A 17,491-nucleotide genomic window follows, 5' to 3' on the forward strand; every position below is an offset into this window, starting at 1 on the left:
TGTAAACATACAACTATATAACAACAATCAACTGCTATAGGGACACTAGATATTCAAAGACAAGGAAACAAAATTTATAAGGGAAAGAAAATTTTCAGGATTGTTTAAAGCAACTACTGCTATGATCTTTGAATTTTACAAGATTCTTTTACACCAAGCATGCACTTAATTTATTAAAATCAAATGATGTTAAGGTAAGTACACAAGTAAACCAAAAGCCCTAAAAGCAGTAAAAAAACCACATATTTTTGTCATCAAGACAATTTCTTAATATATTAAAGTAACAGAAAGCACACACAGATTTTGAATAGTTAAAATGTACCATAGAACAGTCTTAAGACTGTTTCGCACAGTGAAAGTCATTATCACATTTAGTACATGTGATACATATAAGCACAGGTATGTCTTACACCAGGGGTTCTCAAACTGGGGGTCGGGACCCCTCAGGGGGTTGGAAGGTTATTACATGGGGGGTCGCGAGCTGTCAGCCTCCACCCCAAACCCCGCTTTGTATCCAGCATTTATAATGGTGTTAAATATATAAAAAAGTGTTTTTAATTTATAAGGTGGGGGTCGCACTCATAGGCTTGCTATTTGAAAGGAGTCACCAGTACAAAAGTTTGAGAACCACTGGCTTAAACCAATGATTGATGCATTCTTGATGCCATTGACCATTCCAGAAAAGGGGGGAGGAAACCAAATCACAGACCCCAACATTTTGTCAATGCATAATTGTCAATGCATTGCAATTCCATGAACAATTAAATCTAAAGTGGTAATCATATTAAACATTTAGATTTTAAAATACATTGGTCACTGCTTAATGTAATCAGTAAGGTAGAAGTAATTAATGGTACAAATTATAATTGTACTGCCATGTATCTCCAGAATCCTTCTGAATACAGTTAACTGTACTGCTGTGTATTTCCAGAGTCCTGAACACTTACAGTTGCATCATTTCATGCCTGCTCAAGCCAATATAAAAGGTTTTTTTTCACATCATCCCTGCTCTGTTTTTGATTCATATTTGCCATTTTACATGGTTCAGTTGACTGTCAGAGAATTGACTGAAAGATGCCAACTTTAGAAGCAATTTCTCTTTAATTACTCTTCTTGATTACAATATCTGCTACCATTGATGATAACAGAAGAAAAAGAGATATGGTAGATCTCTATGGAGGATTCCTGGGCCATCCCTGTGCACATAAACAGCCTTTTTCATGGGGCACTCTCTGCCTACCTGGTGTAGCTACTGGGAAGCAAATAGATACTGTACCTCATCATTTTTTTTTAATTAAACAGAGTGTAAGAATATGTGACCTCCAAATATTAATTGGACTTGCCATACTCACCAGAGGTGCCTTCTCCAGCATCATGCTTGGCCACGGTGCTGTTCTGTGACTGGCTGAACTGCTCCGGAGGTTACAAACAGCTCCTGGCTCTCTGGGCGAATGGATCCCTTGCTGGACTGTCTCCCATTCTCCTTACTAACTGCAAGAGGGGGGAAAGATGCTTATCTCTCTCTGGCTGGTCATGTGCATGTTGAGCATTGTATGCTTCACAATGGGCATCCACTCACCTGCGGCAGCCAAATGTTAATGAACGATTGTGAAATTAACAGGAAGAGCAGCAGGAGTTATCGTGTTTAGGGGTAAGACAATGAACTTTTGAAACTATATCTGGCATGCAGATGAACCCCTAGTGATCTCTTCAATCTATGAGGCCAAGCTGCCAGCAAACTTCATCTTATGAGAAGAGGTCTTTTCAACCAGGCTTGGTTGGAAACACTGGAGATAACTTTTGGTGGGATAAACTTCTTAAGATAGGAAGATAACTTGTTAGTTAAGTTTAAGCTTTAGAAGGCATGTTGTGATGTTGTTTTATATTTACCATAGGTTCCCATCTCTTACACTGCGTTTTAATTTAATCTCTATTATTTCTTTTTTCTTTTTTTTATAACTGAACTCAAGTGCCATGCATAACACAGGAGCAAGGGTGTAAGGTGAAACTGGGGTACATTGTTCCTTTGGAAACAGAGGATCTGAGATTTCTGTGGATATCCCGTGATCAGCGGATGGATAATATAGGGGGACACTCTGAATGGGCTCATGGTCTGGGGGGGCATCTGTGTCAACCTACAAGGCAAAGACAGAGCTGGTGTAGCTCAAAGGATAGTGCTTGAGTTGCTGACAGGCTGATTGTGTTAGGGGACCAACACCCAGCCAGCACAAGCAAGGCCCCCTCATGCTGGAGACAGGTGGTGACAAGGTGACTCACTGTTCTGGGTGCCCTAAGAAGCATTATAGCAGTCACAAAACCTTTTTAGAGCAGTTACAGTAGGGGGCATGTGACTGTACATTGATACCAACCCCCCTTTAGGCTGAGGCAGAAAAAGCACCATCTTCTCCTAATCATCGCCAGTTCTTCTGTATCTCAAGAAGTCCAAGTAGTAGCTAGGCTCTGAGAAAGAGGGTGTGACAGAACACACCCCTGTATTCACACCCTATACACTATTGTAATAATCTTTGTACAAGGTCTGCCTTGTAAGTTATCATTTGAAAATACATAATTTGCTGGTCAGTATCATTCTGATAAAATATGTGTGACAACATTGTATGTGAAGTTATAAGATTTTTCTGTATGACATTAATACCTGTTGCAAACACCACAGTCCTGCCCAAGTAGAAGTCAGCAAACAGGTCTATCCTAAACAAATGAACGTGTGCCTCCCTTAATTTGTATTTAAGCAGTAAACAGAGTCATCAAGCAGGAGGGAAAACAAAGGAAGTTCAAACAGGTGAAAAAAAACATTAGGGAATATCCTTCCACATAGACTCTTTGTCTCCTGGGTCTCAGCTGGAAATGTTTTTCAAGAGGGGGACTGAAACTACAAAAAGAAGGGAGAAACACCCTAAGGTACCCCTCTCTCTCCTCCTGTCCACCTCATCCTCTGCACCTGAGCAGATAAAACAGCTATTGGACTCTGGGGGCTGGGTTCTGACCTGAAGATTTGGTCAATAATTTGCTGGAACATGTGGTAGAAAGTTTGCTTTGCAACTAAGTTACATAAGAACATAAGAACGGCCATACTGGGTCAGACCATAGGTCCATCTAGCCCAGTATCCTGTTTACCGACAGTGGCCAATGCCAACGTGCCCCAGAGGGAGTGAACCTAACAGGTAATGATCAAGTGATCTCTCTCCTGCCATCCATCTCCACCCTCTGACAAACAGAGTCTAGGGACACCATTCCTTACCCATCGTAGCTAATAGCCATTAATGGACTTAACCTCCATGAATTTATCCAGTTATCTTTTAAATGCTGTTATAGTCCTAACCTTCACAACCTCCTCAGGTAAGGAGTTCCACAAGTTGACTGTGCGCTGTGTGAAGAACGTCCTTTTATTTGTTTTAAACCTGCTGCCTATTCATTTCATTTGGTGACCCCTAGTTGTTGTATTATAGGAATAAGTAAATAACTTTTCCTTACCTACTTTCTCCACATCACTCATAATTTTATATACCTCTATCATATCCCCCCTCAGTCGCCTCTTTTCCAAGCTGAAAAGTCCTAGTCTCTTTAATCTCTTCTCATATGGGACCCTCTCCAAACCCCTAATCATTTTAGTTGCCCTTCTCTGAACCTTTTCTAGTGCCAGTATTATCTTTTTTTGAGATGAGGAGATCACATCTGTACGCAATATTCAAGATGTGGGTGTACCATGGATTTATATAAGGGCAATAATATATTCTCGGTCTTATTCTCTATCCCCTTTTTAATGATTCCTAACATCCTGTTTGCTTTTTTGACCGCCTCTGCATACTGCGTGGACATCTTCAGAGAACTATCCACGATGACTCCAAGATCTTTTTCCTGATTTGTTGTAGCTAAATTAGCCCCCATCATATTGTATGTATAGTTGGGGTTATTCTTTCCAATGTGCATTACTTTACATTTATCCACATTACATTTCATTTGCCATTTTGTTGCCCAGTCACTTAGTTTTGTGAGATCTTTTTGAAGTTCTTCACAGTCTGCTTTGGTCTTAATTATCTTGAGCAGTTTAGTATCATCTGCAAACTTTGCCACCTCACTTTTTACCCCTTTCTCCAGATCATTTATGAATAAGTTGAATAGGATTGGTCCTAGGACTGACCCTTAGGGAACACCACTAGTTACCCCTCTCCATTCTGAGAATGTACCATTAATTCCTACCCTTTGTTCCCTGTCTTTTAACCAGTTCTCAATCCATGAAAGGACCTTCCTTTTTATCCCAAGACAACTTAATTTACGTAAGAGCCTTTGGTGAGGAACCTTGTCAAAGGCTTTCTGGAAATCTAAGTTCACTGTGTCCACTGGATCCCCCTTGTCCACATGTTTGTTGACCCCTTCAAAGAACTCTAATAGGCATTTTATCTTTATTTTTCTTGTAACCATTTCTGACTTTTATGGCTCATTATTTATGCTTACTTAAAAGCTCTCTCTTTGTAGTTAATAAATTTGTTTTACTGTTTTATCTAATCCAATCTGTTTAAAGTGAAGTGCCTGAATAATTATTTAAGGTAATAAGATTGTATATTATTCCCTTAAAGCAGGGGTGGGCAAACTGTGGCTTGGGGGCCCCATCCAGCCCTTCAGAGGTTTTAATCTGGCCGCCAGGGAGCAGGGTCGGGGGCTTGCCCAGCTCTGCATGTGCCGTGGCTCCCGGAAGCAGCGGCATGTCCCCCTGTGGCTCCTAAGTGTAGGGGCAGTCAGGGGGCTCAATACGCTGCCCCCGCCCCTAGCGCCACCCCCGCAGCACTCATTGGTCGGGAACCACTGCCAATGGGAGCTGCAAGGGTGGCACCTGCGGACATGTCAGTGCGCAGAGCTGCCTGGCCATGCCTCTGCGTAGGAGCCGGAGGGGGGACATGCTAGTGCTTCTGGGAGCTGCTTGAGGTAAGCGCCGCCCATAGCCTGTACCCCTGACCCCCGCCCGTGCCTCAGCCCCGATCCCTCTCCTGCCCTCCAAACCCCTCGGTCGCAGACAAGAACACTCTCCTGCACCCCCATCCCAGAGCCCACATCCCCAGCCGGAGTCCCCTCCTGCACCCTGAACACCTCATTTCTGGCCCCACCCCAGAGCCCTCACCCCTCCCACACCCCAACCCCCAATTTCATGAACAATCATGGCCTGCCATACAATTTCCATACCCAGATGTGGCCCTCGGGCCAAAAAGTTTGCCCACCCCGCCTTAAAGGAATAATGGACTTAATCAAAATATACATACGCTGGGGACAAAGCAACAGTTACACTGGCATTTCCTAATTTTGAGTGCTTCCCTTATTCCACTGTCTCAGGCTCAAACTTCTTGTCTGTACTCTCAAAGCCCTTCACAATCTAACTCTGCCCTACCTATCCGACCTTATATCTTACAGTAAGGTTCATGTCTGTCTTACCTCTACCAGTGATGCCAGCCCCCAAAACTCAGTTCTCTACTCTGATAAGCACTTCTGTGGGAAGTGGGAAATGTGCTCAGTCAGAATTCATCTAATCATAATTCATCTCTTCAGAACTCACCTCTTCTGCAATGTTTGCAGGAAAGTACAATCAGATAATGGCTGGACAAATGGCAAATTGTGGTCACTGCTTTTCATTGGTTAAAAATTGTGCATATCCTTTTGTTTATTTTATTTCATTCTACCCTTGCCCGCTTGTGTCATCCACCTGTTGTGTCTTGTCTCTTTAGATTTATAAACTTTTTGGGACAGACATTGTCACTTGCCATCTCTGCTTTCAGCACTTTAGCACAATCGAGCCCTGGCCTGGTTGGCCTCTAGGTGTTACTGGAATACAAATAAAAAATAAGGCCATTGCTCTAAGTTGACAAAAGAGAAGGAAAAGTATGCAATACTATGTGTTTCTTCTGTCTCTTAATTATTTTTAATTGTTTCGTATTTAACCCCATGTTTAAATTCACTCTGTTCATACTCATCACATAGTTGATACTATCTACTTCCCTCACCCGAACATCAGGAACAAGAAGGTTTAGTGGTGGTGGTGGTGGTGGTGATTTTTTGCACCGTGGTAGTGTCTAGCAGCCAAACTCAGGATTGGGGTCCCATGGTATGTGCACAGTGCCTAGCACCACAAAAAGTGGTCCTTGCCCCAAAAAGCTTACAATCTAAGGTGGACAGATGCTCACCTCAACAATGGGTTCTATCTTAGAGTTTTATAGTGGTGCCCATCACTGTATCTCAGTGCCTTCCATGAAAAATTCAACAGCCATGTCCCTAGAGCAGCAGTTCTCAACCAGGGGTCCGCAAGCCCTTTCAGGGGGTCCGCAGAGCCCCGTGGCTGGCCCCTAGCCCCAGCGCTAAAGCTGGCGGCCCCCTGCCCCAAAGCTGGGAGCAGCACAGGGCTAAAGGCAGTGCCCCCCCACATCAGCCAGGAGCAGCGCAGGGCTGATGCCAGCACCCCTCAAGCCCCTGAAGCCAGGAGCCCCAGTGTACCCCCACAAGCCAAGAGCAGCAGGGGGCACTGAAGCTGGAAGCCCCATCGCCCCCCCAAAGCTGGAAGCAACCCAGGGAGCCCCCCCATATGTAGTACCTAGCTACCCCCTGCCTGCACCCTGAACTACCCCCCTGCCCGCACACAGCCCCTAGCTATCCCCTGCACCCTGAGTGGTTTTCAAACTTTTTGAACTGAGTCCCTCCTTTAAGTTATATTTTTTGGTTGCGTCCCCCATAGCCCAGACTGGCTGGGTTGCCTCCTGAGTGAGTCAGGAGGTGGAGGTGACACTCCGTCCCTGGACCCTGTGAGGTCCCCCTAAATAGAAGTAAAACTATGCCTATTCCCAAGGGTCCCCCCATAGCCCAGAGCCCCAAGTTCCCCCACCCCCTGCTGGGCCCTGAAGTTTTTATAGCATGTTGAGGGGGGCCTCAGCAAGAAAAAGGTTAAGAACCCCTGCCCTAGAGGACTTTGCGATACAAGGGAAGCGTGAGATAGATATAACTGGTGATAAAATTGTAAGCCACTAGGTCTCAGCATGTGATGGCGGGGGTAACAGCCATGATGGCCCTTATGATAAAGCCAAAGCAGCACAAATATCCAATTATCGCACACGCGGATTCCATCTCCCCTCAGGTTAAGAGCAATATGCCCAGCTAGCTACCAAAACAATCTGGAATCTCACCAGGGATCGTAGAGAACCCGCCAATCTGCCATTCTTTTAGACACGTGTGAAGCGAAACAACAGAGCCAGTAAGAATCCTACAAACCATCTTTACAGGTTAAAATGACCATCCTGCCGCCCTCCTCCCCCTCGTAGGGACACTTTCAAAGCCGAGGAGAGCAGGGTGTAGGAGCCCGAGCTCTAATCACTGTGGTCTGCCTTGGGACCAGCCTGAGCCTGCTCTGCCGACGCCACAGCCCCCTCTGCCCGATGCTCAGGCTCTGGGGCCGGTGGGGGAATGTGCGGGCGGGGCGGAAAGGAGAGCGAGGGAGCGGGGCGGGAGGAGCTAAACTGACGCCTCCAGCAAGGAGAACAGCGGGGGAGTCGGTCTGGCCCCGGCGGCTGCCGGAAATTGGGGCTCCCGGAGGGGGCCGTTTTACTCCCTCCCAAAGCCCCCGCAGCTGCTACGTGCGTGCGCCCCCCTCCCGCGGGGAGGCGCCTCAGACTCCGCCCTGCCCCGCGCGGGTCCCGCCTTCCATGGGGCGCGGGGCAGGGGGAGGCGGTGACCGCTCCTCCCCCAGCTAGAGTCGCGCGCCCCGCCCCGCCCATCTGCCCGAAGTCTCCCGCGCGCTCCCAACAGGAGTCGGCCCCAGGGGGCGAAACTGCGACCTGGGGGGGAAGGATTCGGAGACGCGCCTAATGGCTCCCAGCCAATGGGCTGCGCGGGCTGCCCGCAGTGCCGGGTGGGAGGGGGCGCATGTGCAGTGAGAGAGGCCCGTCCGGGAGGGAGGCTCGCTCCCCTCGCCGCGCGTGCGTGGCTGGTTCCGAGAGCGGCTGCAGAGCCGCGGCCCGGTTTGTGCGCGTGACGCCCCGCCCCCAGTCGCCACCCCGCCTCCTCTCCCGCCATGGCGTTGAACAAGTCCATGCACGCGAGAAACCGCTATCGGGACAAACCGCCGGACTTCGCCTACCTGGCGTCCCGGTACCCGGCCTTCCGCCAGCACGTGCAGACCAGCCTCTCCGGCCGGGCCAGGTGGGTCCCCGGCACCGGGGGAGGGGCGCGGAGCTCTGACGGGGCTCGGCGGGCGCGGCCGGCTGGGGACTGGGATTTTCCGCCGCCGTTGTACAGAGCCCCGCGGCGGCAGCTGAGCGTCGGCGCGGACACATGGGGGAGGCCTGGGTCTGTGCCACTGCGGGCGAGCCCAACTCCCCCTCCGGCCATCGCCGTGCGCCAGCGGCCTTGGGCCGGCATCACCGTGCCCGGCGCGCCCCCCTCCAATCTTCGCCTCCAGCGCCGCTGTCCCGGAAACAACCCTTCCCCCGTCTAGCCAGCATCGCTGGGAAACGCCCCCGACCCCTTCCCGAGCCACAGAAGAGTGCGTACGTCGGTGTGGCTCTGACAGGTGGGGTTGCTGTACCGAGAAGGGTATATGCTACAGCTGTGGCTCTGAAGTGTAGACAGGGGCTTAGACTCCCTTGCTACACAACCACTAGTCATCCCCACAACACCATCCATACTTTGCACAGTATGAACTGGGGATCCTGTGGGGAAAACAATATGTGATTAGACTTAATCAGAATACCCCTGCGCTAGGGACAGAGCTCTGGTTGTACTGGCGTGTCCCTATTTTGAGTGCTTGCCTTTGCAACTGCAACATTTTCCTTATGTAGATGTTTACTTTTTTAAAATACAAACTGAGGAAATAAATTCCGTCATAATCTAATGGTTGTGGTAGAGCCAGTAGATGGTACAGAGAAGGACGTTTATTTTGGGGGTTGGGTTTGCCCCAGAACCAGCACTTAAGGCTTTTTCCTTCTCAGGCCTTGGCTACACTTGCAGATGTACAGCACTGTGAGTTAAACCTGACTTCGTGCAGCTGAGTGTGGAAAGCACTGCAGTCTGTCCACACTGACAGCTGCCCAGCACACTGTCGTGGCCACATTTGCAGCAATTGCAGCGCTATTGGGAGCGGTGCATTATGGGCAGCTATCCCACAGAGCACCTTTTCCCATTCTGGCGCAGTGGGTTGTGGGAAGGGGGCGTGGGTGCGGGGGATTCTGGGTCCTGTCCCAATGCCTGTGATGCATCGCTTCGCATCCCAGAAATCCCTTTTTTTCTGTCCACCTTTGGCGCCATCTTTCAACGGTTTCTGTGCAGCGCAATCTGTCTGCGGGAAATGGAGTCCGAACTGCTGAGGCATATGCTGACGAGTCTCGCCAGCACGTCATGATTGGCTGTCGAACTATTCCTTAAGATCCAAAGTGAGAGTGAGGGTGAGGAGGTCCGACAATGCTATCGAGCCGCGTAACGCGTACGACACGAAATTGCTTGTGGCATTCACGGACATGCTCAGCACTGTGGAACGCCGCTTTTGGGCTCGGGAAACCAGCACTGAGTGGTGGGATCACATCGTCATGGAAGTCTGGGATGAAGAGCAGTGGCTGCAGAACTTTCGGATGAGAAAAGCCACTTTCATGGGACTGTGTGAGGAGTTCGCCCCCACCCTGCGGCGCAAGGACACGAGATTGAGAACTGCCCCGCCAGTGGAGAAGCGGGTGGCTATTGCAATCTGGAAGCTGGCAACTTCAGACAGCTACTGGTCGGTTGCAAACCACTTTGGAGTGGGAAAGTCGACCGTTGGAATTGTGTTGATGCAAGTTTGCAAGGCCATTAATCGCATCCTACTCAGAAGAACCGTGACTCTGGATAACGTGCAGGAAATAGTGGATGGCTTTGCACAAATGGGGTTCCCTAACTGTGGAGGGGTGATAGATGGGACGCACATTCCTATTCTGGCACCACTCCACCTTGGATCCGAGTACGTTAATCAGAAGGGGTATTTCTCTATGGTTCTCCAGGCACTTGTGGATCACCGTGGGTGTTTCATTGACATTAACACAGGCTGGCCTGAAAAGGTGCATGACGCACGCATCTTTCAGAACACTTGGCTGTTCAGGAAGATGCAGGCCGGGACTTTTTTCCCAGAGCGGAAGATCACGGTAGGGGAAGTTGAAATGCCCGTTGTGATCCTTGGAGATCCTGCTTACCCGTTAATGCCGTGGCTCATGAAACCCTACACAGGGAGCCTTGACAGCAGCAAGGAACGGTTCAACTACAGGCTGAGCCTGTGCCGAATGACTGTGGAGTGTGCCTTTGGCCGTTTAAAGGGCCGCAGGCGATCTCTGTATGGGAAGCTGGACTTGGCCGAAAACAGCATCCCCACGGTTATATCCGCGTGCTATGCCCTCCATAATATTTGTGAAGGGAAGGGTGAAAGCTTCACTCAGGCATGGACCTCTGAGGTTCAACACCTGGAGGCTGAATTTACACAGCCAGAGAGCAGGGCTGTTACAGGGGCCCAGCGTGGGGCTGCAAGGATTAGGGATGCCTTGAGGGAGCAATTTGAGGCTGAAAACCAGCAGTGATACCTGGTGCCCTGCACGGGAGTGAAGTGCAGTAGTTCCAATCTTTAGGAATCAGTGTCTGCTTAGCAGACAAGCAGACTTGCAGTGCCTGTTTATGTCCTGGGCTAAGGAGTCTTTTACTTTATGCAATAATAAAGAATGTTTTCAAAGCCGAAGAATCCATTTATTGAAAAGAAACAAGGGGGTGGAGTGGGGAATAGTACAATCATAGATTCGCATATGTCCTGTCTGGTGTGCTGTGCAGTGAGTGTTGCACTTCAGGACAGCTATACTGCATGGTGATGGGGGTTGAGTGCAGAGGGTTTCAGGGCTGAGTGGTGAAGATACTGGTGTTGGAGGCAGCGGGTGGCGTGAAGAACATGGAAGTTGGGGAAAGTGGGTTGGAGGTGACAGTGGGGCACAACGGAAAGAGTTTTGGGACAAGGGCTGTGGGGGGTGTGTTTGCGGTACTGCTCCTCTTTCTGCATGGCTACCAGCTCCTGGATAGCATCTGCTTGGCGCTCCAGGATGCTTATGAGCCTATCACTGCTTTGCTGCCGGTGCGTGGTGCTTTGCCGCCGGTGCGCTGCATTTTCCTGGCGGATCCTGCTTTCTCTCTCCAGTCCTGTGCTTTCTCATTCTCTTTAATAGATTGCTGCATCACTTCTTGCAGCATATCTTCTTTGCTTTTTCGCGGTCTCTTCCTGAGTCTTTGCAGTCTCTGAGCACGCAATAAGAGGGATGGCTGAGGTCTCAAGGTTGATGCAGCTGTATAGGCAAAATGCAACATTTAACAGAGGCAGCATTGTTTATACCAGACAGAGTAATGATTCCCCCCCGCACTTAAGGAGTAGAAAACACACAGGGTCTACACAATAGCATAATTTTCCCGTCCAAAACAGAGCACACACATCCCACCGGAGCCTCAAAATGGTGAGTAAGAGGGATTGATTGTTTCAGGGCTGCACTGTCCTTTGGGTTACTGTGCCTTGGGGAGAGCCAACAGCTTCAGGGGGCACCTACACTGAACACTGTCCCAACATTTTCCACAGGACTTCGTCCTGGACGATATCTCGCTGCTGAGGGTGACCTGGGAAGCAAGGGAGGGTCTTCTACTGCAATGCCACTTCCGCCCTGGCCCATATGCAGCTTACCTGTGTGCAGCAATGGTTCCCCCGCCCCTCGCGCACAGTGGCGCGGACACGTTAGTCTGGCTGGGACAAGGACCACGGTGGCTCTCCCGATAAACCTGCGCAAGCACATTGCACACGTTCTGGATGAGACATTCGAGGAGATTACCGAGGCCGATTACCGTGATGTGATAAACCACATCAGTGCACTATTCTGCATCTAGGCATGCATGCCTAACCCTCCTCTCCCAAAGAGCCCGCACCAAAAAAAATTCCTTCCGGGGGGGGAAAAAAAAACCCACTTACCTGGAACCTGCTCTTCTGTTTGTCCTCCACCAAGTACCGACCGCTGCGACTGGCTACCTTCCTCCTGGCTCGAGAAGAGCTCCTGGCTGCATGGCTGCAGGGATTCCGGGGTGTCTCCATCTAGCCCACCACCATCGCTCCCGTTTTCTTCCTCCTCCTCTTCCTCCCCCCCGCGACCGGCTCTGAAGGGTCCATGGTGGTGCTCAGAGCGGAGGTGGGGTTAACCCCAAGTATCACATCCAGCTCTTTGTAGAATTGGCAGGTTGCGGGGGGAGCACCCGAGCGGCCGTTTGCATCGCGGGCTTTGCGGAAGGAACTCTGCAGCTCCTTCACTTTAATCCTGCACTGCGGGGTGTCCTGGTCATGGCCCCTTTCCATCATGTCCTTTGATACCTTCCCGAAGGTATCGTAATTCCTACGGCTGGAGCGCAGCTGGGACTGTACAGCTTCCTCCCCCCAAACAGTGTTGAGGTCCAGCAACTCGCCATTGCTCCATGCTGGGGCTCGCTTGGCGCGTGGAGGCATGGTCACCTGGAAAGATTCGCTGATAGTACTCCACGCCATGCCGGGCTGAGCAAACAGGAAGGGGATTTTTAAAATTTCCGGGGAATGTGAAGGGTCGGTCACATGGTTGGTTACCTGAGGCCAGGGGAGTAGAGGTTGAACTGATGACCAGAGTGGCTAGAACAGGCATTGTGGGATACTGTCGAATAATTCTGGAGGCCATTCACAGCGCATTGGGCGGCCACATTGACGCTGCAGCGCTGCAGCGGCAGCACAATACTCGCTATTCCTCTTGGAGAGGTGGAGTACATGCAGCGCTGCAACCACGGAGATACAGCGCTGCAAATGCCTTGCCAGTGTGGTCGGGGACTGAGTTACAGTGCTGGGGGAGCCTTTACAGCGCTGTAACTCGCAAGTGTAGCCAAGGCCTCAGACGCCAAAGAATACTGCCTAAACAGTCTATGTAGTCAGCTTGAGTTTTGTTGCTGAAACTGAATGATTTTTGATGGATTTTGTTTTTATGTGTAGAAACAAGTTTTCTTCAGAACCATCCAATTTTAAGGAGATATTTCTTGTTTTGAATATGTGGCTTATGATTTTCTCCTCACAATAGTTTTAATTAATGCTGACAATACACTTGTTACTGTAATGCATAAAACTAAATAATGGTGCTTGGTGCCAACTATACTGCAAGGATTCTTTGTGTTAATTGCATTTTATGCCTTGCAGCCTAAATTTCAAGGATCCAGAAGCTGTGAGAGCTCTGACATGCACTCTCTTGAAAGAAGACTTTGGACTTACAATTGATATACCATTAGAGAGGCTCATTCCTACTGTTCCCTTGAGGCTTAACTATATTCATTGGGTGGAAGATCTAATTGGCCATCAAGATGGTGATAAACAAGTTCCTAGAAGAGGAATTGACATAGGTATGTGTCATGCTGGGGATTAGACAACTTTCTGGTTTGTCTGTTTCTTCAGTTTGAGTTTGGAAATGACATTAACTAATAGATTTTGCTTTATATCCATGCGGGGGGGCATTAAATGTTCCAAACAACAAAAGTATTTGTGCTTGTGAGAGACTGGTTGTCCAATCTCTAGCCATATTGGGGTTGGCTCCTTTCTGGACTAAACTTCTTCCTACAGATTTGTGAATAGATGCAGCTCACTTCTGACATGCAACACCTTTGCTTTCCACCTTTCCCATCCTTGAACTCTCCTGAACTTAGATTATTCATTATATTGAATTGTGCTTTTGATTAATAAATTGGAAAAAGATCTGCTCTTGAGTTTGTGAGTGTACTCAAATTAAACCTTTTAATTCAAATAACTTAACATTAGATTGCAGTGCTTCCTAGCTTTGAGTTGAGGTGTGGAAGGTGTTGTTGTTCTTTACTCTTTATATTGCTTTTGCACATGTGAATCAGATTCCTTACATGTTGCATAGTAACAAACTTTTGATTAATCTACTCTTCTTGAATCCAGATTCTCACTTCTACATGTATTTTTTTTTAGGTAGCTAGGCCTCATTTGCTTTCTTTAGTGTTAAATGACTTTTCAATTCAGAGCCCTTTTTGGTGCTAAATTACAAAGGGGATTTAAACAGAAGTCAAGGAAAATACTAGTAAAATTGCATATTGATATTTGTTCAGACTTTCTATATCTATAGAGATCAAACATACAAAAAAATCTTTCCCTAAATTATTTGTCAAATGTTTGCCAGCAATAAAACCTGTTTGGTCTACTGATTTATCTACTGCTTAATCCAATCAATTAAGAAAGATTTTAATGTTGTTTTTAAAGGTTCTATACAAATATTTTAAAATCTGTCTGGACAGGTACATTTTGTTATAGTTTAGCATCTGTATTCCTTTTTGGTTTTGTCATTAGTTAAATCTTCCCTCTATAATTTGGAAGAATTCTTTTTTGAAAGTAGTCCTGCACTGGAGGAAGCACGTTACCAAATTGAGAAAAGTATATGGGGTCTCTGGATATCTGTCCAACATTATTTGATTTATATCTTGTCTGTTCGCATTTCATGTTTGAAAGAAGGCTAAAATTCATGCTTTTCTCAAGCTTTCTATTTAGTAATTCAGTATCCACTTCACTTTCTCTTAACAGTGAATTCAGTGTTCTCCTGGCATTTACTAGTTACTGTGTTGTCTTGTCTAAATTAATGTTTCTTTTTCCACAATTTATTAACTTTATATTGTATTTGTCAGCGTGGATTTGATTTAAATCAAACTGATTTAAATCACTAGTCAGGAAGATTCGATTTAATCATGGATTTCTACATAAAAGTGCATTCTCGTTAGTTGTTATAACCTTAATACATATTCTTCACAACTCAGAGATGTAGGTTTCATTTTTAGAAGGTACACACTATACATCGGGGTCAGCAACCTTTCAAAAGTGTTGTGCTGAGTCTTCATTTATTTACTCTAATTTAAGGTTTCGCGTGCCAGTAATACATTTTAACATTTTTAGAAGGTCTCTTTCTATAAGTCTATTATATATAAATAAACTATTGTATGTAAAGTAATAAGGTTTTTAAAATGTTTAAGAAGCTTCACTTAAAATTAAAATGCAGAGCCCCCCGGACTGGTGGCCAGGACCCGGGCAGCGTGAGTGCCACTGAAAATCAATCGGCTCACGTGCCGCCTTTGGCTCGCGTGCCATAGGTTGCCTACCGCTGCTATACATTTTTAAGTGATTTATTTTGAAGACTTTTCAGATTAGTTTTACAGTTATATCAGAAAATGAATGATTGGTTGTTTCATTTACCAAAGGTAATTGATAGTTCACCTCCCAATGACTTCATAATATCTTCAATTCAACAGGTAAATCATTAATATTTGGTGGATTTTCTTGCCATGCTGTATTAGGAGGAGAACATCACCAGACAGACATTTAAATTGTTTTATTTAACTAAAACAACATTGTGTATTCTGGATTTTTTTATTCAACAGCAAACATAATATTTTAACAAAACAAGCATATGAATTTTTGAGTTTTAGTTAACCATTCAAGTTTTTTTTTTTTAAAATCAGGTTTGTTTTTGTTAAAATTGTTTAACTAAAATAGTTAAATGAAATATTTTAAAAAACAAAAATCAAATTGACTGTCAGCCAGGTCAACATGAGAAACTTAAACTATTGGCTTCCGCAGCTAACTCAGTCGCTTCACCTTCATTTTCCTGTTTGTTCATAATCTGGAAAAGAAAAACAAGCTTTCCTGCTTTTTCAGGTCCCAAACAGTTTCTCAATTTGGAATGAATTAGTCCAAAGAAGAAAATATTCTTTCTACACCATCGGAAGAAGCTACTGCTGTTAAAAGTGAGATTATCACTTCAAAAGTCTCTGAATTAGGATGACTGGACAGCAAGTGTGAAAAATCAGGACGAGGGTGTGGGGGTAATAGGCGCCTATATAAGACACAGTCCAAAATATCGGGACTGTCCCTATAAAATCGGGACATCTGGTCACCCTGCTCTGAATCCAAGGGCTTAAGTGACTTCCACCAGTTCACTGGTGTGACTTTCGTTAAAACATCATCAGCAAACCTATTTCTTGAATGGTTCAACCTTACTCTGAAGTTTATTATAGTTGACATTATGTAGGGATGATTGCTGGATGTCCATGTCATAGCCAACTCCTCTTCTTCAGCAGTGAAGTTTTGACCCTGGTACCAAGTATTGAGAATATTTGCAAGAAAATGAGCTGGAGATAGTGTAACAAAGCATTCTCTGGCGGGACACTACTGAGAGTATCCATTCAGGACAAATTGCTTAGAGCAGGGAAGTCACAGCCCAAGGCTGGGGGTCCTTCACTACTAAGGCACACCAAACCAGCCAAACAGAGAGGACTTCGGTTTTACCCCACTGGCTAACCAGAAGTCATACAAGCAATTCCCTCAGATACTCCAGTTTCCCAGTATCACCACCAGTGCCACTCGTTATGGGGATGAATGGTTATGAAAACCAATACCCCAGTAAAAGAAAAAAAGTTCCCTGATCCCAAAGAACCAAGCCCCAGACCCAGGTCAATATACAAGTCAGATCTTACCCACAAATCATGCTGTTGCTAATCCTTTAGGATCTAAAATCTAAAGGTTTATTCATAGAAAGAAAGAAATATAGATGAGAGTTAAAATTGGTTAAATGGAATCAAATACATACAACCATTGCAGACTTCTTGGTTCAGGCATATAGCAGTGGTGGAATAAATTGCAGGCTCAAATCAAGTCTCTGGAGTACATCTACAGATTTGGATGGGTCCTCAGTCCTTTGTTCAGAGCTTCAGTTTTTAGCAAAGTTTCTCCAGAGGTCAGAAGCAGGATTGAAGACAAAATGGAGGAGATTCCAGGGCCTTTTGTATCCTTTGCCTTGTGGAAGAACACCCCTTTGTTGTTACTGTCGAAAATCACAACAGCAAGATCAGGGCCAGGAAGTTTCGCACCCTGGGCGAAATTTCCACCTTGCGCGCCCCAGCCCTGTGGCAGCTCCCCGCCCCCCCTCCGCCCTGAGGCTCCCTCCCCCTCTGCCCTGAGGCGCGTCCTCCCCACCCCCCCCGGGGAGCCGTGCGGCAGCTTCCCACCCCAGCTCACCTCTGCTCCGCCTCCTCCCCGAGCATGCCATCCCCGCTCTAAATCTCATCTCCTCCCCTCCCAGGCTTGCGGCGCCAAACAGCTGATTGGCGCCGCAAGCCTGGGAGGTGGGAGATGTGGAGTGGCCACTGCGCTGGGAGAGGGAGTCTGAGCCGCACGTGTCAGTGTGCCGCCGGCAGCCCAGCCCAGGAACGATGTTAAAAAAAAAAAAAAAAAAAAAAAAAATTGGGGGCACTGCCTTTTGGTGCCCCCAAATCTTGGCGCCCTAGGCAACTGCCTAGTTTGCCTTAATGGTAGCACCGGCCCTGAGCAAGATGGAGTTTGGAATCACCTGGGCAAGTCACATGTCCATGCATGACTCAGTTCTTTACAGGTAGAACAGCCCTT

At 47.1% G+C, this 17,491-nt stretch overlaps 1 protein-coding gene across 1 annotated transcript in view; it reads left to right on the forward strand.

Annotated features, from left to right (window-relative positions):
* Positions 1–7,849: 7,849 nt before the first annotated feature.
* Positions 7,850–17,491, forward strand: part of METTL16 (methyltransferase 16, N6-methyladenosine) — a 48,635-nt gene continuing 38,993 nt past the window's right edge. The window contains exons 1-2 of the mRNA XM_054042800.1: positions 7,850–8,187; positions 13,229–13,428. Coding sequence (XP_053898775.1) covers positions 8,060–8,187; positions 13,229–13,428 — 328 coding nt within the window. The 5' untranslated portion in view covers positions 7,850–8,059. The remainder of the gene's footprint in view (positions 8,188–13,228; positions 13,429–17,491) is intronic.

This window comes from Malaclemys terrapin, chromosome 1 (assembly GCF_027887155.1).
Source record: "Malaclemys terrapin pileata isolate rMalTer1 chromosome 1, rMalTer1.hap1, whole genome shotgun sequence".
NCBI lineage: Eukaryota > Metazoa > Chordata > Testudines > Emydidae > Malaclemys > Malaclemys terrapin.